The 25,782-nt window shown below is 43.6% G+C and overlaps 6 protein-coding genes across 6 annotated transcripts in view; all 6 read left to right on the top strand.

The window, feature by feature from the left end:
• The first annotated feature begins 1,522 nt into the window (after window positions 1–1,522).
• On the top strand, window positions 1,523–17,436 carry LOC138627852 (uncharacterized). Its single transcript, XM_069710475.1, has 4 exons — window positions 1,523–1,590; window positions 14,667–15,321; window positions 15,888–15,921; window positions 16,362–17,436. The coding sequence occupies exons 2-4, from the start codon at window positions 14,692–14,694 to the stop codon at window positions 17,036–17,038; spliced, it is 1,341 nt and encodes a 446-aa protein (XP_069566576.1). The 5' UTR covers window positions 1,523–1,590; window positions 14,667–14,691; the 3' UTR covers window positions 17,039–17,436.
• On the top strand, window positions 2,625–3,821 carry LOC138627850 (claudin-4-like). Its single transcript, XM_069710473.1, has one exon. The coding sequence runs from the start codon at window positions 2,739–2,741 to the stop codon at window positions 3,360–3,362; it is 624 nt and encodes a 207-aa protein (XP_069566574.1). The 5' UTR covers window positions 2,625–2,738; the 3' UTR covers window positions 3,363–3,821.
• Window positions 5,105–8,472, top strand: LOC138627831 (claudin-6-like). The gene is made up of 2 exons (XM_069710444.1): window positions 5,105–5,580; window positions 7,281–8,472. The coding sequence occupies exons 1-2, from the start codon at window positions 5,105–5,107 to the stop codon at window positions 8,038–8,040; spliced, it is 1,236 nt and encodes a 411-aa protein (XP_069566545.1). The 3' UTR covers window positions 8,041–8,472.
• LOC138627823 (claudin-4-like) lies at window positions 9,148–13,916 on the top strand. The gene is made up of 2 exons (XM_069710427.1): window positions 9,148–9,723; window positions 12,907–13,916. The coding sequence occupies exons 1-2, from the start codon at window positions 9,241–9,243 to the stop codon at window positions 13,573–13,575; spliced, it is 1,152 nt and encodes a 383-aa protein (XP_069566528.1). The 5' UTR covers window positions 9,148–9,240; the 3' UTR covers window positions 13,576–13,916.
• A 1,682-nt stretch (window positions 17,437–19,118) lies between the features above and the next one.
• Window positions 19,119–20,559, top strand: sbds (SBDS ribosome maturation factor). The gene is made up of 5 exons (XM_069710484.1): window positions 19,119–19,286; window positions 19,395–19,524; window positions 19,759–19,959; window positions 20,053–20,217; window positions 20,310–20,559. The coding sequence occupies exons 1-5, from the start codon at window positions 19,159–19,161 to the stop codon at window positions 20,433–20,435; spliced, it is 750 nt and encodes a 249-aa protein (XP_069566585.1). The 5' UTR covers window positions 19,119–19,158; the 3' UTR covers window positions 20,436–20,559.
• Window positions 20,560–24,081: 3,522 nt separating this feature from the next.
• tyw1 (tRNA-yW synthesizing protein 1 homolog (S. cerevisiae)) overlaps window positions 24,082–25,782 on the top strand; it is a 34,700-nt gene continuing 32,999 nt past the window's right edge. Inside the window, exons 1-4 of the mRNA XM_069710429.1 lie at window positions 24,082–24,228; window positions 24,454–24,581; window positions 25,139–25,264; window positions 25,552–25,653. Of these exons, the coding sequence (XP_069566530.1) occupies window positions 24,165–24,228; window positions 24,454–24,581; window positions 25,139–25,264; window positions 25,552–25,653 (420 nt within the window). The 5' untranslated portion in view covers window positions 24,082–24,164. The remainder of the gene's footprint in view (window positions 24,229–24,453; window positions 24,582–25,138; window positions 25,265–25,551; window positions 25,654–25,782) is intronic.

The raw sequence follows: 25,782 nt of genomic DNA, 5'->3' as shown, positions 1-25,782 counted from the left end.
TCTGAGGGTTTCAGGATCTGAGCCGTTGTGTCCTGAGAATACCAAAGATAAAGTATGTCCCCGTAGTTTTAGATGTACTGAGTTTTAAACTTCGGATGTCGTCGTTTGTGGCTCTAAAAGAGAAAGATTTCATCGCTTTTTGCAGACTTTTGAAAACTACAGGTTCCTGTTTGTGTCATGTGATAAGATGTCATGCCGGACTCATGACTCACCGAAGATCACATAAAGATATTTATCGCCGCTTGAAGTACCCACTGAAACTGTGACTGTACCTGAACAATGGCCCCGGGGCTGTCTGTGATGACATCACAGATGCACATTCATACTTCCCACTCTGATACATGAAACTTCTCTTATTTGTTTTAGTTCATGGAAAAAAAAAAAAAAATGTAGCATAAGACCATTTTCGTTGCATCACAAAATATTTACATAGACAGCTGGAAGCATATCTCCTGATACTCTGCTCAACACAGGATGTTAAACCTTTTCATGTAAATTAATGGAAGAATAAAGAAATAAGCAGAGAACAGAAATTAAAAAACACGCTGCACAATTTCTGTCTTTATTAGTGTAAATGATCATATACTAGTTGGTAAAGATCTGTCATTTGAACCGAGAATCAATATTAAGACGCCTGAGCCCCGTCTGCACCGAAGGCCGTTTTAACTTTTCATTAATGTGCACAATCACGCAGCCATTCGAAGTGAAGGGTTGGACACCCGAGGGAGAGACCAAGCCAGCCGTTACTGTGAAGTCTGGGCTTGCCACGGACCGCCTGCTAACACTTGTCACTTTACCTCCCTCCGGCATTTTCTCACGGCTGCTGGAGTCAAGTCTCCTACCTGCTGCCTGTATTAGCTCTTTGCAAAGTTGCTTCAGTGAAGAAATTTGAGCTCCTCATTAACGTTTTTTGTCCAAGTTAATTGACATGTACGCAGAATCAGCAATCACAAAGTTCTAGCAGGACATACTTTACTTTCAGTTTCAGGCAAGCAGCTATTTTTGGACTTCATTTTGCTCTCAGTCGGATTATTAAGATGTCTTAATAGACTACCCTGTTTACTATATTCGATGTTCTCTGAAACATGAGGCAGGTTGTTGCAGCTTTCTCTGAGCGTTTATAAGAACCTGCACATCAGGACCGATCTCAGTTTGAAACCATCTCTCCTCAGAGTCTTAATTGTGGAAATTCCTTTCTGCCTCCCTGTGTGTGGAACCCAATCTCCATAGCCAGGCTCAAGTACTTTTAATGAACCCACCCTGGATAAAATAGAGGTATTATAGTCCTAACGGCAGTTCTGGCTCCCGAACACTGCCTCCATTCATTTGTGAAACAATCTGATTCTCTCTCTACCTCCCGTTGCCCCCTCTCACTATCCCCCTGCTTTTTTCAACAGTCTATCACCTGTAATCACTTGGCGTGCAGTTTGCCATTTCCCCAACATCTCCCTCCCGATGTCTTCTCACCACTGCGGGAAACTATCGATGATTCAAGTGGGAGCCGGACTGCAGGGTGCACATTCTGTTCACAGACGACCTGAAGGAGAACGCTGCCACCCTTCATGCTTTAAGGACTGACATCCCTGCAAGGTCAGCCCTTATCTCTTTTATTTATTATCATTTATTTTTGAGGTCCCTGGTTTTTGTGTTTTTAGTAATAATGAAAATACTCGTATGCGTGTCCGTGCCGTTGCTATTCTGTTACATGACGGTGCCAGAAGGCCGGTTTAAATGAATGTAGTCACTGAAGGATGCGTGCATATGTTACATTTGCAGGTGCAAACAGGGTTAGGATTGATTAATACCAGAATAGTCTGCAGTCCATATGTTCGTAGTGTATCACAGGGATTTATGTATCAAGAAAAAAGTGACCGAAATTTTCACTATATCTGCATTTCTGTTTGTGACCTCAATAGTTAATGTGGTTTTATAAAATCAGCTGTGGTTAGAAGCCAATGTGGGTACAAGTATTCTGGTCATTTGCACATTTAAAAGTGAATATTATTGCTACTTTTTTTATTTAAAAACTTAGATATCAATTGAGCACACTTTGTCTATTAGAAATTCCTGCTGCTGTGAAGAGATGTGGGAGGTTAATAGAGATCAAAAGGGAAGAGATTTGGATTTTAACGAGTGTTGTGCTGACATCAGAGGATGGAGAGCACACAGTCTGTGCCTTATGAACAAGTAGTCATTGTATTATGAAAAGTACAATCTGTAGATCTATGGAACATTTTGAGAACTACTCGGTTGAACATACAGGGAGTACATAACCATCTTTAAACAAAGCTGTTCCTCCTAGTTCCTGAAACGCTAACATTTTGAACATGCATTGGTTTTAATCCGTTTCAGCACACATTAAAAAAAAATAGGACCAAAAAAAAGCGACCTAACAACCAATACCGTCATTTTAAGGGTGTGGCTGATGGTAGTTTTTAGTCTGCTCAATACCTGTGAGTCACTGTGTGGCTCCTACACCTGCATCAGAAACTGACATGATGACACATGTCCGAAGCTGGGAGTGGGGACGGAGGAGGGGACGGAGCAGCAACCACGTCACAGCTGTGTGACCGTGTGTGCATGTGTTAAGCCCCTCCTGAGTTAAGTGTATAAAAGACCTGCTCCAACCTTCTTCAAACATTTACTCTTGAGGGATCTCTCAAGCAACACATTCAAAGACGCAAACCTTTTGACTTTTACTTTTCTTGGACGACTACAAGAAGTTTTTCTGAGGAGACATGGTGTCAGCCGGATTTCAGATGTTGGGCATCGCCCTGTCCATTATTGGCTGGATCGGGGCCATCGTGGCCTGCGCCCTACCGCAGTGGAAAGTGACGGCCTTCATCGGCCAGAGCATCGTCACGGCGCAAACTACGTGGGAGGGCATCTGGATGACCTGCGTGGTCCAGAGCACGGGCCAGATGCAGTGCAAGGTGTACGACTCCATGCTGGCTCTTTCCCGTGACCTCCAGGCCGCCCGCGCCCTCATCATCATCTCCATCCTGATCGGCATCCTCGGCGTCCTCCTGTCCATCGCGGGGGGCAAGTGCACCAACTGTGTGGAGGACGAGAGCTCCAAAGCCAAAATCGGCGTGGCGTCTGGCGTCATCTTCATCGTTGCCGGCGTCATGTGCCTCATCCCCGTGAGCTGGACAGCAAACACCATCATAACTAACTTCTACAACCCCATGCTCGGGGGCCCTCAGAAGAGGGAGCTGGGAGCGGCGCTCTTCATTGGCTGGGGGGCCTCAGCCCTCCTCATCCTGGGCGGTGCCCTCCTCTGTGCCAACTGTCCTCCGAAGGATAACTACTCCGCCAAGTACTCCGCCACCCGTGCATCTGCACCCAAGGACTACGTCTGAGGAGAGCGAAGCCACATGAGAAAACCAAAAGACTGAAAAAAAAAAGACTTGATGCAAAAGCATGTGGTCCCTGAAAATGATTCACGTTGTTTTATTAAGTGTGATTTGAATTTTACACAGATTTTTTTTATTTTTTTTATTGAGCTCACAGTTTAGTTTTATTCTTTTATTTTGAGTTGCAGCACTTCAGGATTTGTTTCATCAGTGCCAAGAAAAAGAGAAGTGCAACACGCCCAAAAAAAACCCTGTTCTTGTGGACTCAGTCAAAAACTGCTTGATCGATGGGAATGGAGGAAATAGCATGTTTATTGGAACAGCATTTATTTATGCTGTTATTTTATTATGTATTCATTTTCCTTTGACTAAATCCAGTTGTACCATTTCACATATCATTTCATTTTCAAGTGTGTTTTATACGTGACTGTTTGAAACTGTAAATAAAGTGTTTTTTAATCAACATTCAATTACCATGTTTCTTTTTCTTTTCTGTTTAGATTTTATAACAAAAGAGATTCATCTTAAACTAAATTGAGCCTTCAGAAAGAGGAAATGAGGTGGGACTCTGATATACAATAGGTAACCTTTAGGTTGGGAAAACTAATCTTCTTCTCATCATTGGCGGTACGCAGAACATCTGCTCCACCTCTTGGCAATTGTAGTTTTGTCAATGGAAGCCATATTTGCTGCATGAAACTAAAACTACAAAATTACATGTTACGTAACAGTAATGCAACATTTCACACATCGTGAACTAATTAAATGGCAACTATACTGTGAAATTCACCTCATCCATTTGCCACCCTTGAAATCTCTCTCTCTCTCGATCTCTTTTTATTTTTATTTTTTAAGATGTTTCTTAGTTTAAGCAGAAATTAATTTTTCAAAAGGATTAAAAGTGGCTTTATACATTCAAGCAACTACTTTATTATACGAAATCATTATTACAAAAAGTGAAATAATACACTTTGTGCAACATTTATTACACATTATTAGCAAATCAGTTTGGCTTTTTTCCATAATACTCCTGGATTATAAAATGCACGTAATTTTTTTTTAAACATCAAAGTAGATGTTTCCATTGTGCTGAAAAAAAAAAAAAAAGACAGGAAGTCGCATGTCAGTATAACAATTAGTTCCTATTTGTTTCAGAATTGGTACTTCTGCTCTGTGCTACGACTGTGTGAGAAGTGGTTTCTGCCTGAGTAGTTTCCAGTCCAACACCGCCCCTTGCTGTAAAGAAAATAACACATCCAGTGGTTCCTCTCACTCATGCACATACACAAGTATTTTGATCAACTTGAATTGTCTCCTATGTGTGTATTTAAATTTGTAAACAAACACCAACATTTTATTTTTAGATCAGCTGCGTTTTTCGCTTTCGTTCTTGTTCAGCGCTTAAACTTGTTTAACTCGTTGTGAATGCAGACGAATTCTCATTTGACAATTTTCTTTATGTCGTGTGATTGTTGCAAATTTCTTTGACATTTTAGTGAAATGTCAAAATTTGATGGAAGGAGTTTATTTTCTGTGACCTTAAGGCTCTGGATTTCTGGCCAGTCGGCTCCTCTGAAGGTCACCGAGTCTCTGTTTGTGTGTAAACTCCTTCCAGCCAATGGAAGCTGAGGACCGCGGTATCACATACCCTCATGTCTGTGTCCCTTCTTCCCACACCAGAACCTATAAATACAGGTTCACGGCATTTCACTTGTTTTTCATTCAAATTTGAAGTGCGAGGCGGCGAGATGGTTTCTCAGGGGATTCAGCTCATCGGTATATCGATGGCCGTGATCGGCTGGTTCATGGTCATCGTGGTGTGTGCCCTGCCCATGTGGAAGGTCACTGCCTTCATCGGAGCCAACATCATCACGGCTCAGACCATCTGGCAGGGCATGTGGATGAACTGCGTGGTGCAGAGCACGGGCCAGATGCAGTGCAAGGTGTACGACTCCATGCTGGCTCTGCCGCAGGACCTGCAGGCCGCTCGCGCCATGATCATCATCTCCATCTTAACTGGAGTCTTCGGGGTGGTCGTGTCCATCGCTGGCGGGAAATGCACCAACTGCATCGAGGAGGAGCGATCCAAGGCGAAGGCTTGCATCCTGGCCGGGGTTTTGTTCATCGTCTCCGGGCTGCTCTGTCTCATTCCGGTCTCCTGGTCCGCCAACTCCATCATCACCAACTTCTACAACCCGTTGTTGATCAACGCCCAGAGGTACGAGTTGGGAGCGGCGCTGTATATCGGGTGGGCCGCTGCCGCGATGCTGCTGATGGGAGGGGGACTGCTGTGCTGGAACTGCCCGCCCAAAAATGAACATCCCCATTACGTACCCAAATTCACACCAGTGAAGTCGGTCTCCACGTCAAGGGAATACGTGTAAGAGGGGTTTCTTGACTCTCAAGGTCACATGACAGCCTGCTTTGAAACTCCACCTGTGTTCGCCGGCAATGTAAATAAGTCTTAGAAATCAGAGCTCGCCGAAGGCTGAATGATGAGGTGTGTTTGTGGTTTGTATGTTTGTCGAAGTGGTCCTTTCCGACAGCAGACGCAGCGTCTCGTCAGACCAGTGAAACTATTTGCATAAAAACTGGCTGCAGTCCAGTTAGGTGCTCGAGCCGGGTCCTGCCAATGCCCGACTCAGTCACATCAAGATGAAGTGAAGCTGTCATTAATGGTGAAAAACCGTCTGTCCACCCAAAGAGGAACGTACGCTTCCTTAGAAATTTCCTCTGATTGTTGTAAAGATTTAACAAAACGATGATAACTATCAATCCAATAAAGGCAGACATAAATACAGCTTCCTTCATGATTACGTCTGCCTTCATAACAAAAACAGGATGTGTTCAGCTGCCTCTCTTGTAAACAGTGTGTTTTTAATCATGAGTGCATTTCAACGTTTCGTCCTGTCATTTTAACGACCTGCTACGTTTTGTATTTGCTCGTAACGTCCTATTACTGTGAATAAACTATATTCTTACTGGATGATTACTGTCGACTTCTGTGAAAATCAAAGCGTATAATTCTGTTACGAAGATTAGAGGTAATAGACTGAACATCACGTGGTAGGTGAGGAAATGATGACTCAGCAGAGCACAATTCACTACGCAAGGAGCAGATTAAAAGTTTGTTTACACACAACATAATGTTGATGTCGTGGGTTCTTTTCACGCCAGAAAGTCAATGTAATTTGCATTTTACTTCATTCCATCAAGGTGATTGCTATCAATACTGAAACCAATAATCTCTTGGCGTTGGACCGATCGGCTGTTTTAACCGGGTCAGGTTTTGTGTCCTGATCTTGGTGCAGACGAGCTGTTCATGCCTTTCATCACCTGCCAGACTGAACAGAGTATGAAGGCACAGTTAACCTCGAGAGGAGCAACATTTCAAGCGTCCTTTGTTCTAACTTATCACCAAAAAATGCAGGAGAAATCAAGAGAACTGTCGTCTTAAAAGGCTCCGGGCTATTTTCTATATGGACAATAAATACTTTCCCCAAAAAAACATTTACACAAATATGGAATAATAAGATGAGCTTCATTGTGAAAAGTGATGATCTAGAGTTTGTTTGTGAAAACAGCAATTATACGACATTACATCATTTTCCGTCTTTCCCAGTCTGAGCTGGTTTCAGGACCTCTAACGCTGATAAGTGGTTGTAACTCCATCCGATAACCCCATCTGCATGTGAAAGCGTTTTTTTCAGGAACAAAAGCAAAGCATTGTTTAGATAAAAGCGCCACTCCTCGAGCTCCAAGAACAAGAATCTTGTTTGTCCAGAGGAACTCACCCGACGACAGGACGGCGCTCCTCCTCCTTCTCCTGCTCTGACAAACAACCAGTGAGGGAGTCGCGTCACTCCGAAGTTGAACCAGACCTGGAAGCTGAAAAACGTCTCTCTCTCCTGCCGCAGACGAAAGCCCCTTCACCATGGGGAGGATTGGCAAGGAAGTGGCAGGTCAGGTCATAAGCTTCATCGGCCTTATTGGGGTGTCAGTGACGTGCGGCATCCCCATGTGGAGAGTGACCTCCTACATCGGAGCCAACATCGTGACCGGCCAGATCATATGGGACGGCCTGTGGATGAACTGCGTGATGCAGAGTACCGGGCAGATGCAGTGCAGGCTGAACGAGTCTGTGTTGAGGCTGTCCAGGGATCTGCAGGCGGCCCGAGCGCTGGTCATCATCTCCCTCGTCTTCGGCTTCATTGGCTTTTTGGTCACGTTTATCGGAGCCAAGTGCACCAGCTGTCTGAGCAAAGATTCGTCAAAGGCCAAGGTGGTGATCGTAGGCGGCAGTCTCATCATTTTTTCCGCCATCCTGGTCCTGATCCCCGTCTGCTGGTCCGCTGCCATCACCATCACGGACTTCCAGAACCCCTTGACCATCGAGACCCAGAGGAGGGAGCTCGGAGCTTCTATCTACATCGGCTGGGCCGCTGCCGCGCTTCTTCTGATCGGTGGGATCACCTTGACCACTTCCTGTCCTCCCGAAAAACCAATGTACGGATACCCAGGCTACCCACCGGCACCGATGTACCCTTACTCGCCGGCAAACCCGGCACCTTACGGCCCCGTGTACGCTCCTCTATCCAGCCGAGCGTACTCCGGCACGGGAACATACGTACCCAGCAAACCATACGCTGCACCTCCCACATACCCTGTTGGACAGTACCTCTGAAACTGAAGGGACACAAGTTCTGACTTCATGAACTTCAATTGTCAACAGAAAGTAAAATTGCACAAAAATGCACATTGTATTTCTAGAGGATGGTACGTAGTCCAATACACTGCTGTGAGGAAAACAAAGTTTCACTGTGACCTTTGCATCTTTGATTAAAAAAAAGCCTTTGTTTTAGATTACTTTTACTCTCTAAAAGAGAAATCGTTCTAGTTTTTAAGCCTTGACATAAAAGGAATATTGTGTCATCACAGCTGAGAGATGCATTGTTTTCTTTTCGTGAGGAAGTCACTGTCAATATATTTATTTCCTTGTTCTATGGAGCAGATTTTGTATATAGTGTTCCATTTTAATGTGTTGCTTTTCTTTACATGATAGTCTGTTTTTGAGATTATTCAAAAGAACTTCAATAAAGAGCTTGTCATATATTCACTTGTTTGTGTGTGGAGTCCTTGTGTACATCAATATTACAAAAGATATAAACTTTTTACAAAGTCAGAACCTTCTGCATGTCTGCAGACGTTGAGTGCTGGTTGAAATAATACAAAATAAAAAGCTAATGTAAATTTACGCCAATAAATGTTACAATTTATGTTATTATTCAAATAAAAAAATATAAAAAATATTGTTTTACCATATTTTAATTACGCTGTCATCGCACTTAAACTGTGACATTGATCAGCACGAGTACAGAGCCTTTTCTCTCATTGGAAAAAAAAATCTAATCACGTCCTTCATCAGGTGATGATCAAACGAAAGTGATGAGTAAAACCAGGAAAATGGACCCTAAACATAGTCTGCTTCTGACATCAGGTGAAACTCCAACCCACGTCGGTGTTTTAAAAAAAAAAATCTGAAACCCGTGACTGGACCGGATGCAGAGCCTTGTTTGAATGAGGAATGCGTTGCCTCTCTGCAGACCTCATTTCCACAGTCGTTTAAGAATGATCCGCATCTCATCGAAACTACACCTCATCCACATACTGATAACCCAAAGAATCTGGTCGGGCAGGTAAATTACCCCGTGCACAGGTTTCAGGTCAGAAGGAAGGACGTGCTGACTCCACCTTCGAGAAAGACATCCTTATAACTGAAGACAAAGTGCCGCAGTCTTCATTCAACTTTACAACCAAAGCCAACCGGCCTCTGAGACCTTCGACTCCTCTGCTTCATTCACCTCCAAGTGACTCAAACCTCATCATGGTGTCGATGGGACGGCAGATGCTGGGCTTTGCCCTCTGCGTCATTGGCTTCCTGGGGACCATCATCGTGTGTGCCCTGCCTATGTGGAGGGTCACGGCCTTCATCGGCGCCAACATTGTGACGGCGCAGGTCATCTGGGAAGGCCTGTGGATGAACTGTGTGACGCAGAGCACGGGCCAGATGCAGTGCAAGATCTACGACTCCCTGCTGGCTCTTCCTCAGGACCTTCAGGCCGCCAGAGCTCTCGTGGTCATCGCCATCATCGTTTCCGCTGTCGGAATCCTCCTCGGCATCGCCGGCGGAAAGTGCACCAACTTTGTGGAGGAACCGCGTGCTAAAGCCAGAGTGGCCATCGCCGCCGGGGTCATCTTCATCTGTGCCGGTGTTCTGATTCTCATCCCCGTGTGCTGGTCTGCCAACAACATCATCAGGGATTTCTACAACCCCCTCCTGACCAGCGCCCAGCGGAGAGAGCTGGGGGCCGCGCTCTACATCGGATGGGGCACAGCTGGGGTTCTCATCCTGGGTGGCGCCCTCCTCTGCAGCTCCTGCCCACCCAAAAAAAGTCCAGAGTACCCGGTGAAGTACTCCGGTGCCAGGTCTGCAGCCACCAGCCGGGCCTACGTCTGAGAGCTCCGCACTACCAAGAAAGACTGTAAATTATTCTACTAATCTCGAGTGACCCTCTTCATTGTGCTAGTTTCTGATTGCACCACAAGTTGTATCGCTCTTCGTTAAAGTGACACGGTGGGATGTGATTTTCTGAGAAATTCAGATTCCTCTAGTCGAGGTGAGAGAGACTGTTTTCTTGAGGAACAAGAAACGCAGAACGAAGATGAGGTGGGAACTACAGAACAGGCAAGAAACTCTTCCAGTGAGGAAAGTTACTGGACTGAATGAGAGATGTTTTATATTAAGCTTGTATCAAACCTAATAATCCTCTGAGTGTCTGGTGGCAAATCTAAGATGTGCTAGCAGGATGTAAAAAAAAAAGAAAGAAAGAAGCTATAATGGAAGGAAATGTGTAAAGTACCACTGGAAAATTGTGAATTTATTGTATTAAATGTTTTACAAATATATTTGTTCAATGTCAAAAGACTGTATTTGTATACTGAAATCACTGATTTGTAATAAAACATCTACTTAATGACATTCTTTTGTCAAAGTCTCTTTTCAACAGGTGTCTTAGTTTAAAGTTCACAGTTAAAAGAAACTTAAAAAGAAAGAAACAGTTGAATAAAAATAGATCTGCAAGACAATAAGACACTGATCATTATTAAACATATTATTATTATTATTAAAGCAAATCTTAAAGAGAAAAAAAAGGTGATGAGAGAGTTAGCAAATTCAGAAGAAAACATGACTGACTTCATTTATTTTAGAAACACTATTATTAAAAATGTTATTTTCATGGTCCCAAAGTGAGCCGGAGTGAGATGACAAAGTAAATTCAGCAGTTAGTTGAAGCTCCTCGTGAACACCTTTAACTGGTTGAACCGGTTTTAGCGTTTACTGACACACAAAGATCCTGTTGAAAAGGTTTTGTGTGTTAGTTTAAATAAGTATTAAGAGTAGCCATGCCCCTTCTGGCATTTATACAATCTGATTTCACAAGTTTTCATCTGTATCTGAATAAAGAAATGACTCTACTGTAAATTACTAAAACTCTGAAACGTTTCTACTTTAGTAAAACGTTTAAGGCAGCCGGACAGTGAATGTGAGGTTGATTCATTAAAATCTACCGTGCCCACACTAATGGTTCACAGGGGGGGGGGGGGGGGGGCTGTTAGTTTGTAGACAAAATTGAGCTGATATGTCAGATTTTATGTACACAAAACTCTCGTTAACGTGATCAAATCTGTTTTTTTGTTCTTTTATATGGGACTTGTTGACGAGGAGAACATGGAATATCTGAGAGGTCGCAATGGAGGCTTCTCCTTTAATCTCGGCACTTTTTAAAATCACGCCGAATCACAGTATGTGTCATTATTCCTCGACACAGAATTACTTGCATGACCACGTGAAAACTACAAATCGAATTTAATTAGTTGCAAAATTAAACACCGTAATGGTCCAACGCTGTTTACACAACATTGTTGTCAAGTCCTTTAAAGCTGAAAGTTAAAATGTTCACAACAGAAAGTATTTCACCACAAATTTAACGCTTCTAACAGCAACTTTAAGCTCAAAATATAAAACTGTCCAAATGAGACTCTGAAGAAAAGTTGCGTGTTTTGGCAAAATGTCCTGAAACGACATGCGTGTGTATTTACTGTGAGTTGAAGTGATGAAGTCTGCGGGCGACGGGAGGAAGTCAGGCGACTGACAATGACCAGCGTCTTTCCTGAACCCGATGAGGTTTTTCTGGTATTTCTATTGACAAAGATCCTTCGTTCTTGACAAATAGTCATTTACTGTTCATCATTATTACAGATACAATAATTATAAATGACTATAATTTTCCCTCAAACCGAACTGAGTCGTGTTGTAAACAATATGGAGGCCTTGTTTACAGTTTCTCGTGATGCACGCTGTGGTCCAACTTTCTGTTCCGCTCCAAATCATCAAAACATCATGTCAGCATAGCATGACAGGGTGTTTCACTGAACACACCCTGTTCCCTGTTCCATTTTTATCTGGTATCACATTCCTCCGTTGACTGAACCTGCCTGAACCAGTTATAGATTCAGTGAGTCACTGATGTCCGAATAGACAAAGGACCAATTTCCTCAAGATCTATTTCACCAATAACCAAACGATCCGTGAACAACGAGTTCAGGGAATTCACTGATAAAACTAAAAAGCTTTTTCCTACTTTCAGTTTATGGAAATGGATTTCTGAAGTCGATACCACAAACAAATATGATTGTAAGCGTCCGTATATCCATGAGAACAAATCCAGAAGATTTGACATGATGAGGTATAAGATTTACATTCACAGGACAATCAAACTTAAAGATTTCCAGTAGTTTTTTAAGCTAACAATAAATTATAAAGAAAAAAAAAATCTGTGAAACAGCCTGAGAAAACAACTCTTCATGAAAACCTCCCAGAGATGCGACAAAAGTTCATTTTGTAACATTTCCGTCTGAAGTCAGAATAATGAGGAGAGAAAAGCAGTTTTTTTATTGAGTTATGATTCTATTTTGTATTATTATATTAATATATTTCACCGTGGGAGGTTTTTTTCTCTGAATGTGTGCGTGACCTTTCATTCACATCAAACGGTGATTTATTTCCCGTTCATTCTTCTCCACACTCATCGGTGTGTACGGTCCATACTGACGCTAATCTTTGACTCGAGAGACAATCGCAGGACGGATTCCTTCATTCTCGACCCGCAGCCTCGTCTTTTTCTTCAACCCTCATGTTTCCAAAGTGTCCGTCACACCTTCCCTGCCCCGATTGGCACCTTTTGGGTCAAACACGTCCTTTTCCTCGTTGAGAAAACCGGAAACAGCTCTAATCTCTTTCCAGGAGAATAAGTGAAACCTTTATTGTTCTCACACACAAAGAATCCTGCGCAGCTGGTATTCGTTGGCTGGGCTTCGATGTGTCCTCAGCAGCTTGGGTTTCATACCTCCCATTCTTCCTCTAGCTTCAGATGCACATGCACACCAGATGAGCTCCTCATAATCTCTCGGAGACGCTCAGAGAGAGAAGACGATGGTTTCCATGGGGATGCAGATGGCCGGCTGCACTTTGGCCCTCTTCGGTTGGATCGGGGTGCTGATCGTCTGCGGCACGCCCACGTGGCGGGTCACCGCCTTCATCGGGAACAACATAGTGACATCGCAGACCATGTGGGAAGGCATCTGGATGAGCTGCGTGGTGCAGAGCACGGGCCAGATGCAGTGTAAGGTGTACGACTCCATGCTGGCTTTGAGCACCGACCTCCAGGGGGCCCGAGCTCTGACTGTGGTTTCCATCGTCACGGGCATCGCGGGGCTCCTCATAGCTTTCGCCGGTGGGAAGTGCACCAACTTCATCCCAGAGAAGAGGGCGAAGGCGAAGGCCTCTGTGGCAGCAGGTGTGGTGCTGATCATCAGCGGATTCCTCTGCCTTATTCCCGTTTCCTGGACTGCCAGCATTATCATAAGGAACTTCTACAGCCCTCTACTGGTAGACGCCCAGAAAAGAGAGCTGGGGGCCTCTCTTTACATCGGCTGGGGAGCCGGGGCCCTTCTGATCTTGGGAGGGGGGCTTCTATGTGCCAACTGCCCCTCCAAGGAAGATGACGCCCCCTCTGTGAAGTACCTCATAAACAAGTCCGGAGGAAACAGCAAGGAGGATTCGTTCCGATCTCTCTCACCAGCAAAGACGTATATTTGAGCTTTCTGAAAGGACAAATGGAAATCTGGATGATTTTGTCTTCCAGAGAGAAAAGAAGACTAGAGTTTGATCAGCTGCTGCGACACATCAAGAAAAAGGATTGTTGTCATACAATAATGAAGGAAATCTGCACTTTGTCCTCGATAAGGGAATCCCACTTTGAAAGAAGCTCCCTGTCTGAGATTGCGTCACTTTTGGTAATGAACCCGGGGATAGTTTGACTTATACACAATCTGTGTTATATATGTTTGGGAAAGTGCTTTGTTTCAAACAAAAAAATACAAATGTAATTGCACTGTACCTTTTTGCTCTTTAATGTTTGTGACTATATTTTCTCACAATAAATGACCTTCTTTTTGTACAACTTGTTTTCCTGTTACGATACTTGTTTATGTCTTTTTGGAAAATGCACCGGTGGTTATTTAAACAGTGCACTGTGGGAACCTGTTTGTCCGGTACTCACCGGAGATCACGTTCCAGGGAACAGAGATGGTGACTCAGGGACTCACAATCCTGTCGGCTGAAGTGTCTCGTAAAGCTTCAGCTGCTCGGAGAGGTTTAATTCAGCTTTAAATCGTGTTATCAGATCTGATGTCACAGGAAGGGTCTGAAGCTCTTGTAATGTTCAAACCAACATCGGTCTTCCTGCTCTGTGATTTACTGTCAGGTTTTTAACCACAGCAACAAAGGAATAAAAACTGATGAGATTAAATTCTATGTAAAAAAAAAACAACAACAGCTATTTACAAACTGAAGATGACATTTTGTACTGATTCACATTTACCAGATTCTTGACCTGAATGTTTTTGTCATTGCTCATCATCACCGAGCAAAACACTCCTTATCGTTGTGTCTATCGTGTCACACCACTGCCACCTAGTGGTGATGACGTCAGTTACAGGAAACAACATCTTTGTGTCTGCCTGTCTATGTTTCCATCCATCGGTCGGTATTGATCTTATTACCATACCTTAACAGCAAATTATACTGAGCCCCCATTCACCAATGATGTGATAAAAGGAAGATTGCATGTGTCCATCCTGAATAAAGACTCGAACCTCCTCTCTTGTCGGCCCCTCTGTGTTCCCCAGGGCCGAAGAGTCTGCCCGGTTCCCCATGGGTCTGCAGGAGCTGGGCATCAGCCTGTCCATGGTGGGCGTTGCCGGGATCATCCTGATCTGCGCTCTGCCCATGTGGAAGGTGACGGCGTTCGTCGGCACCCATCTGGTGGTGATGCAGGTGTTCTGGGAGGGTTTGTGGATGACCTGCGTCAGTGAGTACACGGGGCAGATGCAGTGTAAGCTCTACGACGCCCTGCTGGACCTGTCGCCGGACCTCCAGGCGGCCCGTGGCCTCATATGCATCAGCCTGGTGTTGGGATGTCTGGGATTCCTCATCTTCGTCCTGGGAGCGCGCTGCACCAACTGCCTGAGCCACCCGCGGATCAAGGCCCGGGTGGTGCTCAGCTCGGGGGTCATTTTCTGCCTGGCGGCGCTCACCGCCATAGTCGCCGTTTCTTGGACGGCCAACTCCATCATCAGTGATTTCCACAACCCTCGAGTCCCCGAGGTGCTGAAGAGAGAGCTCGGGGCGGCCATATACGTCGGCTTTGTGACGTGCGGGCTGCTGTTCTGCGGGGGAGCCGTCCTGTGCGTGAACTGTCCTACGCAGAGGGCCCGGTTCCCCTCTAGCGGGTACGCACCGGCCAGGACACCCACGCGCAGCAGCTACGCCATCAGGAACTACGTGTGACGTCAGAGCCGAGGGTTGAACACACACATCGGGGGGCGTTTGAGTGCTCAGAGCCCAAAGAAGTTACCACTTTAGGACACATGTATTGAACTGGGATAACGACTTATTCACAGGAATAAATATTTGAAATATCTCGAAAGGTGTGCTTTCCAATATTTTGTAATTTGAGACCCTTGAATTTCTAAACTATTACGAATAGTTTCTTTAAGTGTGTTCGCTTCTGCTTTTGTCATTTGCAGACATTTAGTCATCTTTGTGGTCTTTCCAAGTGTTTGTGTAGAATCATTAGACCTCAATATAGAGGCAATATATTTCACTGCATGTTTAAAGTTTGCAATAGCTGCAGTCTGTCCTGCTGAATCTCTTAATACAAACCTCTGGCCATCGAGCATTAATCCTGTTTTTGTGAGTATTTTTAAGTGAAATCAGAATCAAAGATCATTTGCCGTGGAAAAGATTGCATTGTTGTCATTCGTGTTTTCAAATAAAGATAGTAGAGAAACCATCGTGCAAACTTGAGTCAATATTGTGTGGTGATTGTTGTTCTGTAATCTCCACAGAGATTTAACTGCTTTAACTCGCGATGGGAGATCAGTAAGTAAAAGTTCTTTAAATCAGGTTTCCTCTCAGCCACATGGATCAGTAGCTGAAACATCAGAGCACAGTGGACGCTTTGTTTTTCCCCTCGACACAGAAACTGGGAGAAAGGGATTGTTTTGAAACCATGGCAGAGCAAACAGAGGGATGTCCCTCCTCCGCCCAGCTGCAGCCTTCTTCTCAAGAATACCAGAGAACTGGTTTCCCCTTTCAGACAGGCAGGCACACACACACACACACACACACACACACACACACACACACACACACACACACACACACACACACACACACACACACACACACACACAAATTGTCTCTGACTCACACATGCAAAAACACATTGAAATAACACCCCACCCCACGGTGCTCTGCTGCCAGCTGTTTCTGGTTAGGCAGCCGGGCCTGCAGTGAAGAGGAGCACGGGGCGGCCTGAGTCATGGAGCGGCAGCTGGAGCTCGCTGCGCTCGGCGTGGCCCTCACAGGGTGGCTGTGCGCCATCCTGACGCGCTGCTTGGCCCTGTGGACGGTCAGCGGCACGCTGAACAACACCACGGCCACTCTGCCTGCCTACTGGGACGGGGTGTGGCTGCAATGGGATCACTGGGACTTGGCCCACGACGGCAGCCTGCACTGTTCCTTCTACCAGTCTCTCATGTCTCTCTCTGGAAGTTTTCGGGCGTGGAGAGCCCTCGTCATGGCCGCCATCGGAGCCGGGGCTTTCGCCGCAGTGATCGGATCGGCGGGGATGCTGTGGTTCCCGCAGCGAGGCCAGGTCAAAGTGTTTTCTGGTAGTCTCTTTGTTTTGTCTGGGATCCTGCTGCTGGTTCCCACAGCCTGGACGTGCCACCACACCAGTCAGCCACTGGAGGGCGCTGCGCTGCTGAGAAGAGACTGGGGGCCTGCCCTGTACCTCGGATGGATCTCCTTTGGCCTGATGCTGGTTGGCGGGGTCTTTCTCACCACCAGATGCCCCACTGCCCCGAAGCACGAGGAGCAGCCTGCAGACGGCGGGTACCCCAATGTGGAGGAGGAGGCCAACCACCCGCTGAGCAGGATCAACAGGACGACGTTCACGCACAGCCAGTACCAACGCAGATCAGAGCCCATCTGAGAGGAGTGATATTTAACTGACAGAGATTCAACTGGAGTTTCGTTTATATGTGAAATAACAGCTGAGTAAAAAACAACAACAACCCCGAAACCCTTTGCAGCTGCACTAAGTGATGATGCACTGGTTAATTTAAGAATGAACTTAACAGAAGAAATCACGTGATACAAAATGTTCTCAAGGTTGCAGGACTTTCTTGTTTAACTGTTTTGTTCCACTGTATGTATTATATAACACTGTTTTAAATCCAATCTTTATTTCCACAATATAAAAAACAACAATACTTCCGAGTGTCTGTTGCTTTACTTGATTTAATAGTGAAGTGATTCTGATCAAAACTGTCAGGCTGAAGACATTACAACCAACAAATCCTTTCAGTACATTGTAATGTCTTGAACGTGAGTCGGTAATCAATCAGATTTTAGACACTTAAGCCATTAAAGGCAAAATAAGCAACATTTTAAACAATATTAAGATAAAACAGTGTTTCTCAAATTGTGGGGTGCGGTGGTATTACACATTTACATGTCCCACACACTGCTCTGCTAACTAGTGTCAGTCAAAACGTTATATTTAACAACAAGCAACCCGTCGTGAAAGGAACAAACTTCTCCATTGCTACTGCCTTACAATATAAATAGGACCCACTCCAATGGTGCCGGTCAGTTTGACAATGCCGTCCTCACTATAGGTTCCTGCAATAGCTGCCGTAGAAGGCACTGTGAGAATCCACCAAGCTATCAGTCTGACACCCGGCCAGAGGAAATACCGAGACATTTCATGTCTGTGTTGAAGGGAGGGAGGTGTTTTGGACTGCCCCTGCTTTACCCTTCAAGAGGTCACTCTAGCTGATGTCCCTGTTTCATCTGATGAGTCCCCAGCATGTGGAAAGACACCAGACAACTCTAGGAGGCCAGAAATGATCGAGGTAAAGCACATCGGAGAGCGGTGCGTCGTTAATTACGACAATGAAGCATACCCAGGCGTCACCGTGGATGCAGAAGGGCAGAGTGTGAAAGTTAAGTGTATGCACCGCAATGGCATGAACCAGTTCCATTGGCCAAGTCTCCGGGAGGACATCTGTTGGTACCATGACTAATACCAGAACCACAGGCTCTGAACAAGCGCTCTGTACAGATCGAAGCGTCTGCTTGGAAGTATGTGGAACAGCAACTGTAAAATTGAGCCATGTCTCTGCAGAAAGGGGGAGACTGTTTGGAGACGCGTTGAAGTGATCTCTCTGTAACGTGCTGGGATTTTTTTATTTTTTAAATCAACCGTTTTCCACTTAAAAACATTTCTCTTCTTGTTCTACAGTTGAATGTTTGACTTTTACTGTGCAGAATGATGTACAGAGTTTAACACGAGAAGCCACATTCATGGCTCATTTTGTGCATCTTTATTCAGTGGCCACATGCAGGTAGAGTGGATCAAAACCAGTCTGTTCAACTGGTCATTTCCCCCGACAGGGGAAAAGGACCTCTGACGTCTTTTCTGACATCATTCCCTTTAGATTTATTTCATTTATGAGACCATTCAATGATATCTCACAACGTGTCCACCCTGTCATTTTCATGTTTTATGAAAATAAACAAATTATTTTCACAAGTTAGCGAAACCTTTTATGTGATTCCTTTATAAACAAATGAGGGCCAAATAGTATTGTTTGAAAGTTTGACGAGATATCTTTTGTTGTTAGATTTTAACAACAACTGGAGAAGTTAGACCATTGTACATTAACGTCACCATCATATTAGCCAGAAAATACCATTATTAAAACACGTTATTATTAATATTTGATTAATTAATTAATATTAAGTTATTATTAATATTTATTTTATATTGAATATTATATTCAATATCGTAAATATTCGTATAAAATATTATATATTAAAAATAGTATCTGACTAGATTTCGTTTTTTATTAGTTACCATAGCAACACCAAATATTCCGAGGTTAAGCAAAACACATCAGGGAGAGAGAGAGAGAGAAAAGACGCATAAAGGAACGGAACTGTTGTTAAAGGTCGGTGTTTCCTACCGGACGGTCATTGAACGCACACTCGGACGACGCCACCGACACGGTTGACTTCGACAGCAGCTCGTTTCATTTGCTTCAAATAATGTCGATATTTACGCCGACAAACCAAATCCGCCTGACTAACGTGGCGGTGGTGAGGATGAAGAAAGGCGGGAAGCGTTTCGAAATCGCCTGTTACAAGAATAAAGTGATGAGCTGGAGATCCGGCGCGTGAGTGCCGTTAAAACCGTCAACCGTTTGATCACCGGAAGACGGTTCAGTGGGGAAAAAAACACACACAAAAAATCCAAACCGGTTGTTTTGTTTTTCTTCTTCCAGAGAGAAAGACCTGGACGAGGTTCTGCAGACGCAATCGGTCTTCGTGAACGTGTCCAAAGGACAAGTGGCGAAGAAGGACGACCTGACCAAAGCTTTCGAGACGGATGACCTGACGGAGATCTGCAGACAGGTGAAGACACCTGGAGAGGATGGTCAGCACCACGAGGCTCCTCTGGATGGAGCTCTCAGACCTCAACAAGCTCTCCGTCATCACCGTCACGTTAATCAGACACTTCATTTGTAAAGTGCTTCACAGACGTTTCACATAAAAACAGATAGAAAGCTTCAGGAGGAGCTCGGAGAGGCTGATGTCCTTCACCGTTTGTTTGTTTGTTTGTTTGTTTGTTTGTCTGTCTGTCGACAGATCTTGACCAAAGGAGAGCTCCAGGTGTCGGACAAGGAAAGGCAGAGTCAGCTGGAGACGATGTTCAGGGACATTGCGACGACCGTGGCGGAGAAGTGCGTGAACCCCGACACCAAGAGGCCGTACACGGTCATCCTCATCGAGCGGGCGATGAAGGACATCCACTACTCCGTCAAGCCCAACAAGAGCACCAAGCAGCAGGTTCTCGTCGCGTTCACGTTCCCCGTTTCTTTTTTTTCTCTCCAGTTTCCAGCTGTTGACGGAGCGATTTGTCTCCCCCCCGCCGCTCCTCAGGCTCTGGAGGTGATCCGGCAGCTGAAGGAGACCATGGAGATCCAGAGAGCCCACATGAGGCTGCGCCTGGTGCTGCCGGCCAAAGAGGCCAAGAGGCTGAAGGAGAAGCTGAAGCCGCTGCTGCAGGTCGTGGAGAGCGAAGACTTTGACGAGGAGCTGGAGATGGTGAGGAAGCTGAAACTTTCAGCCTCTCTTCTAAAATCCAACGCCCACCTTTTACTTTTATTTGCCTTTTTCTTTTCTTTTTAATTTACCAGGTCGCTCTGGTGGATCCCGGCTGCTTCAGGGAGATCGACGAGCTGATCCGCTGTGAGACCAAAGGCCGAGGCTCCCTGGAGGTGCTCAGCCTGAAGGACGTGGAGGAGGGAGACGAGAAACTATAGTCGGGACTCCTGCACCTCATCCACACTAACAACGCTTCACACGCACACTCATGTCAAATACTGTTTGTGCTCTGAGTTCATCTTCCAGCCGTGTTAAAAGCAGTCATTAAACTCTTAAATAGTTTATGATTCTCCTGCTGAGTGTTTTTGAAAATAAGTTCCATCTTTTTATACCTGAATTTAACGGTCAGTAAATAGTCCAGAAGTGTTTATTTTGACGTCGGTACTTTGGACAATTAGCAGAACTGGTGACTGAGGTTTGTTTCTGCCTCCGAGCAGCGTCTGTGTTCAGCAGCCTCATCGGATGCATCATTTCTTTGACCGATCATTTATATTTTCTTATAATGAATGAGTTCGCTCTGTAGCAAATCTTCCTAATGTACACAGTTGAGAAGTTTAATAACTGACAGCTGAACTTTATATCTTAAACTAGTTAACATCACCAGTACAATGTTTGTAAATATTGTTTTAGTGATAACCTGCTTGGAAGTTGGGATGCAGCCCGAAGAGACTTCCATCATCTGGCCGACAGAATTAACGCGAAGAAACCACCAGCATGATGCACGGCAGCAAACATGCCTTTATTTTTTTATATTATTTTATTTATAGTCACACAATTATAGTAGGGATCACACAGAATTGCAGTGTCCAGAGGATATTATTATATATATATAATATATAATAAGACATTATTGGGGGTCTGATTCTTGAAGTAGATTTGAGGCTTTTGGTCTGAACTTTGTTTCTGACATTCAAAAGTAAAGAAACGTCTCAAAACCGGAAGTGCATGAAATTTTCCTTATTTAAAAACTCAATCATTATTTTGGATAGATGAGGCAAAAATTGTAGATAAGTTCGACCTAAAGAAAAGCTGTTTTTCTGCCAGATGTTTCTCCCGACTTTGACTGTAAAATTAGACCGAACCAAATAGTATCTCATGAAATACCTGCTGAACATCAGTGAGTCTGCAAATAGAAGTCTAAAAAGTCCTGCTTCAGAAACCCGATGAGTTTATAGCCTACTATTATGAGTTAGTTGTAAATGTACCAGTCAACCTACTCTGAAGACGTTGGTTCCTGATCACGCACCATTTTCTTGTATTTCAAAAGAAAAATCCTGAGCGATATTTGTGTGGAGCTTGTGGCCTCCTCAAGTGCTCATTTGTGTAATAACTTCAAACGACTATTTTTTTTAAGACATTTGCGATGCTTTATTCCACTGATTTTCTGTTGTGCAGAACAATTTGAATGTATATAACATCGTAATACAGTAATTCATTTATGGATGATTACCGACTCACGTTCAAGACATTACAATGTACTGAAAGGATTTGTTGGTTGTAATGTCTTCAGCCTGACAGTTTTGATCAGTTCACTATTAAATCAAGTAAAGCAACAGACACTCACAAGTATATATATATTTTTTTTAATATTGTGGAAATAAAGATTGGATTTAAAACAGTGTTGTATAATACATACAGTGGAACAAAACAGTAAAATAAGAAAGTCCTGCAACCTTGAGAAAAAAAAGTATCACGTGATTTCTCCTGTTAAGTTCATTCTTAATGAACCAGTGCATCATCACTTAGTGCAGCTGCACTTTTGTTTTGTTTTTACTCAGCTGTTACATCTATCCACAGTTATTTCACATATAAACGAAACTCCAGTTGAATCTCTGTCAGGTAAATATCACTCCTCTCAGATGGGCTCTGATCTGCGTTGGTACTGGCTGCGTGAACGTCGTCCCGTTGATCCTGCTCAGCGGGTGGTTGGCCTCCTCCTCCACATTGGGGTACCCGCCGTCTGCAGGCTGCTCCTCGTGCTTCGGGGCATCTGGTGGTGAGAAAGACCCCGCCAACCAGCCTCAGGCCAAAACTGAATATAAAATGTTAAGAAATTAACATTTTGATTATTAGAATAATTTTTAATTACTGAATTAAAATTGTATATAAAATATATAATACATTACTATTAATATTATTATGAATAAATATCAGATTTTTTTTCATTAGAAAATATTAAAGTACCTCTTGAATGTTATGGGTCCTATTAATAATCTCACTACTCAGCATTCATGATGTAACGATGAGGTCATAATTATTCTGAGCTATTAGAGTTTTATGATGTCACAAACATTTGGAGATCACTGTGACATCACAGAGAGAAAACATTAAAGTAACTCCTGTATGTAACGTGTCTTTTCTCTCTCTTTCTTCAATTATATTATTATTATGATTATATATTCAATGTACGTCTCTGTCTCCGAGGCATTGTCAAACTTTGGCATCATAGGAATTGTTCCTATTTATAAAGTGCTGAAGAAATGAGTAAGCCCCGCCCCCTTTAAATGTTTGTCACATCATAAAACTAATAGCTTAGAATAATTGTGACATCATCCGTGACATTATGCATGTTACATAATGAGATTATTACTAGGACCTATAACATTCAAGAGGTACTTTAATGTTCTCTCTCTCTCATTTGATGATGTCATAAATGACATCAGTGGTCATCGATCATGGCCACTGATTATGGAACAACTTTTTAAAGCTTATAGAGTTCTATGAGAATTAATTTTTAATATACGATATCAATATTTACAAAATTGAATATAAAATGTTAAGAAATTAACATTTTGATTACTATAATAATTTTAAATTATTGAATTAAAATTTTATAGGATTTTTAGGATGTTATTAATTATGTGATTGTTCATGTTGCATAACTCCTGTACAGTTTATAAATAGGAACCAAAACATACAAAAGTTACTTTCATACTTTCTATATTTTTAGGTGGAGTCAAAAATAGGAGGACCAAGAAAAGGAGTAATATCACCATTTTTATGCAGATTTTCCAACCTCAAGCAGTATAAACTTAATGCCTATTGGATTTAAGCAGATCAGGTGATGTGTGTTTGTGTACTGAGGGGGGGGGGGCGTCCTAAGGAGATCAACACCCTATATCAAGGTGTGCATAATTATTAGGCAGCTTCTTTTCTTCAGACACAAAGGGTCAAAAAAGAGATTTAACTGACTCTGAAAAGCCTAAAATTTAAAAAGTCTTTCAGAGGGATGCAGCAGTCTTGAACTTGTTCAGATATCGGGGCGTGATCACTCATCATTCATTTAGTTTTAAATAAGAGTTATGGTAAAGTGTTTCGACGTAAGAGAGCAATTACTGTTTTGCTGGATTTTTAGCTGAGTATTTTGAGTATTTTGAGTATTTTGAGTTTCCCATAACGGTAATGTGAACCAACAGTAACAGTTAGTTAGTTAGTGGTTTTCACGAGGTTGAATGGTGCTGACATGACGGTGTTAACTCCAGTGCACCAATAAATACAATTATTTATATAAATAAAATTGAATTGAATTAAATTGAACCGCTTGGCCTGATGTAAACAGCTGTATGTGATCTACTAATCTGCTCTCCCCCTGAAATGTTTTGCTTAATTTCTAGAATATTTGGCGTTGCTATGGTAACTGTTTTTGTTTTTCTTTGTTTGTTTTTTTAATGAAGCCAGATGAAAAAAAAAAAAAAAACCCGCATCCTGCAGTTGTCCTTGCTCACCACCAGAGGGCAGCAAAGGCAGAACGAGGCCACGTAAACATTCTTTTGAACGACACTTCCCAGCATGCACTTCGGCCAAACAACATGGCTACGCACAACACCAGCTGCAGAAGATTGTAACCTGTATTTAAAAAAATAAATAATTAAGTAGTAGTTTCAACGATGCCAAGCTTGTTCGTGCTTATTCTGCTGCTCACGGGTCACGTGGCCGCCTCGGAGGCTCCAGGTGAGCTCCGTTTAACCGGAACTTTACGCCGCGTTCAGGCGACGGTTGGTTAGCTAGCGACGCTCCACCCGCATTCTGCGCTGCTCGGAGCTGAACGTGTGATCCCGTTTTCTGGGTTCGTCCTGCTGGTTGGAGGAAGCGGCCAACAGGCTGCCAGAAACTTTTGCTGCTCTGCATTTATTATCTCGTGTGTTTGTTTTTTAATGATTTGAATCTTCCCTTCAGCCTCACAGGACGCCCACAGACCCAGCGACAACTACCTGGTGTCGGTGTGGAACAACAGGCTCTACCTGTATTCAGCTGCTGCTCTCGTGTTTGGAGTCTGGTTCTCTCTGAAGATGGCCCTGAAGAAGGTGAGCGGCATCTTCGGCACAGTTTGAGTCTCATTTCTGCTTTTAAAACGGTGTGCAGGCTGTCAGCTGCAAGAACACACGTCGTTTATTTGTATTTGTCGGTGGATGAAGCATTTAGGTCCTTTTATTGAAGTACAAGTACTTATATCACACGAGGACAAATACTCTGCTGCAAGTACATGTACTGCTCTGAAACCCTTAATCCTACCGAGTAAAAGTATTGTCAGCAAAAAAATACTTAACATGTCACACATAATGCAGTCAATGTTTCCTGTCTGTGTTTTACTATTACATGTTTTGTTGGATTATTACTGTCAAATGAATGTATTTTACTGCTGTAGTCGTTTAAGGTTGTTTATGTACTGTTGATGAGTCTTAGTACGTTTTCTGTCCTACAACAATCAAGTATCTAATAAGAGAACAAGCCAAGTTTTTTTTTTTTTAATTTTTAAAGAAGGACTTTAAATTTATACTTGAGTAAATGTACTTAGTTACATCCCACCAGTGTTTTTATTTTTATTTTGTTGCATTAATTATCTGCCTTTGTGCGCTTTTAGAAAAGCTTCTTAAACGACGCCGGCTCGTGGGTCCGCAAAGCTGACGGCAGCGGCGACCGCTCTGACGGAGACGTTCACGTGTCACGAGTCCGAATCTTCTACGGCTCCCAGACTGGAACGGCAACGGTACAAGAAACTGCTTATTCACATCGTTAAACATCCTCAGCGGCCCACGACACCAGCAAAAGAGTTCTCATCGATCTCTGTCACCGTGTCGACAAAATCTGAACACTTAAGTTTCACGAATGTAGAATTAGATTCAGAGCAATACAGACACAGCTGGTGAACTATAAGTTGATATTTCACACGTAATACAAGTGAAAGTCACGGCCGGACAGACTCGCCGCTCTCGTGGTGAACGCAGCCGTCCGGGATGTTTGACGCGCATCAACTCGAGACTCTTGTTTGTTCAGGGTTTTGCCAAAGAGCTGTCGGAGGAGGTGAAGACTTTGGGTTTGGCTGCCGAGGTGATCGACATGAAAGACTACGATCCGGATGATCGTCTGGCCGATGAGGTAAGTTGAGTGCAGATGAGAAGATGCTTTTTTTTGTTTTGTTTTCCAGAGTGGAAAAACAAAGATGGAGAAAAAGGACAGCAGGAAATGGGCTCCGCCACACGGCCGCCGGTCTGACGACGGCATTTT

Source organism: Brachyistius frenatus, unplaced genomic scaffold (genome assembly GCF_029030835.1).
Source record: "Brachyistius frenatus isolate BFR_SWC_R1_liver_20210118 unplaced genomic scaffold, ASM2903083v1 Contig_92, whole genome shotgun sequence".
In the NCBI taxonomy this organism is placed as follows: Eukaryota; Metazoa; Chordata; class Actinopteri; family Embiotocidae; genus Brachyistius; species Brachyistius frenatus.
The sequence above is the reverse complement of the archived record's forward strand: the minus strand, read 5'-3'. Positions and strand labels throughout refer to the sequence as shown.

Excerpts from the sequence above, each read along its gene's own strand:
- LOC138627850 (XM_069710473.1), top strand. The coding sequence starts at position 2,739 with ATGGTGTCAGCCGGATTTCAGATGTTGGGCATCGCCCTGTCCATTATT.
- LOC138627831 (XM_069710444.1), top strand. The coding sequence starts at position 5,105 with ATGGTTTCTCAGGGGATTCAGCTCATCGGTATATCGATGGCCGTGATC. Across the intron at positions 5,581-7,280 it reads ATCAACGCCCAGAGGTACGA|CCCCTTCACCATGGGGAGGA; the intron begins GTTGGGAGCGGC and ends CGCAGACGAAAG.
- LOC138627823 (XM_069710427.1), top strand. The coding sequence starts at position 9,241 with ATGGTGTCGATGGGACGGCAGATGCTGGGCTTTGCCCTCTGCGTCATT. Across the intron at positions 9,724-12,906 it reads CCCAGCGGAGAGAGCTGGGG|ACGATGGTTTCCATGGGGAT; the intron begins GCCGCGCTCTAC and ends CAGAGAGAGAAG.
- LOC138627852 (XM_069710475.1), top strand. The coding sequence starts at position 14,692 with ATGGGTCTGCAGGAGCTGGGCATCAGCCTGTCCATGGTGGGCGTTGCC. Across the intron at positions 15,322-15,887 it reads GCTACGCCATCAGGAACTAC|AGATTTAACTGCTTTAACTC; the intron begins GTGTGACGTCAG and ends TAATCTCCACAG. Across the intron at positions 15,922-16,361 it reads TAACTCGCGATGGGAGATCA|TCATGGAGCGGCAGCTGGAG; the intron begins GTAAGTAAAAGT and ends GGGCGGCCTGAG.
- sbds (XM_069710484.1), top strand. The coding sequence starts at position 19,159 with ATGTCGATATTTACGCCGACAAACCAAATCCGCCTGACTAACGTGGCG. Across the intron at positions 19,960-20,052 it reads ACAAGAGCACCAAGCAGCAG|GCTCTGGAGGTGATCCGGCA; the intron begins GTTCTCGTCGCG and ends GCCGCTCCTCAG. Across the intron at positions 20,218-20,309 it reads TTGACGAGGAGCTGGAGATG|GTCGCTCTGGTGGATCCCGG; the intron begins GTGAGGAAGCTG and ends TTAATTTACCAG.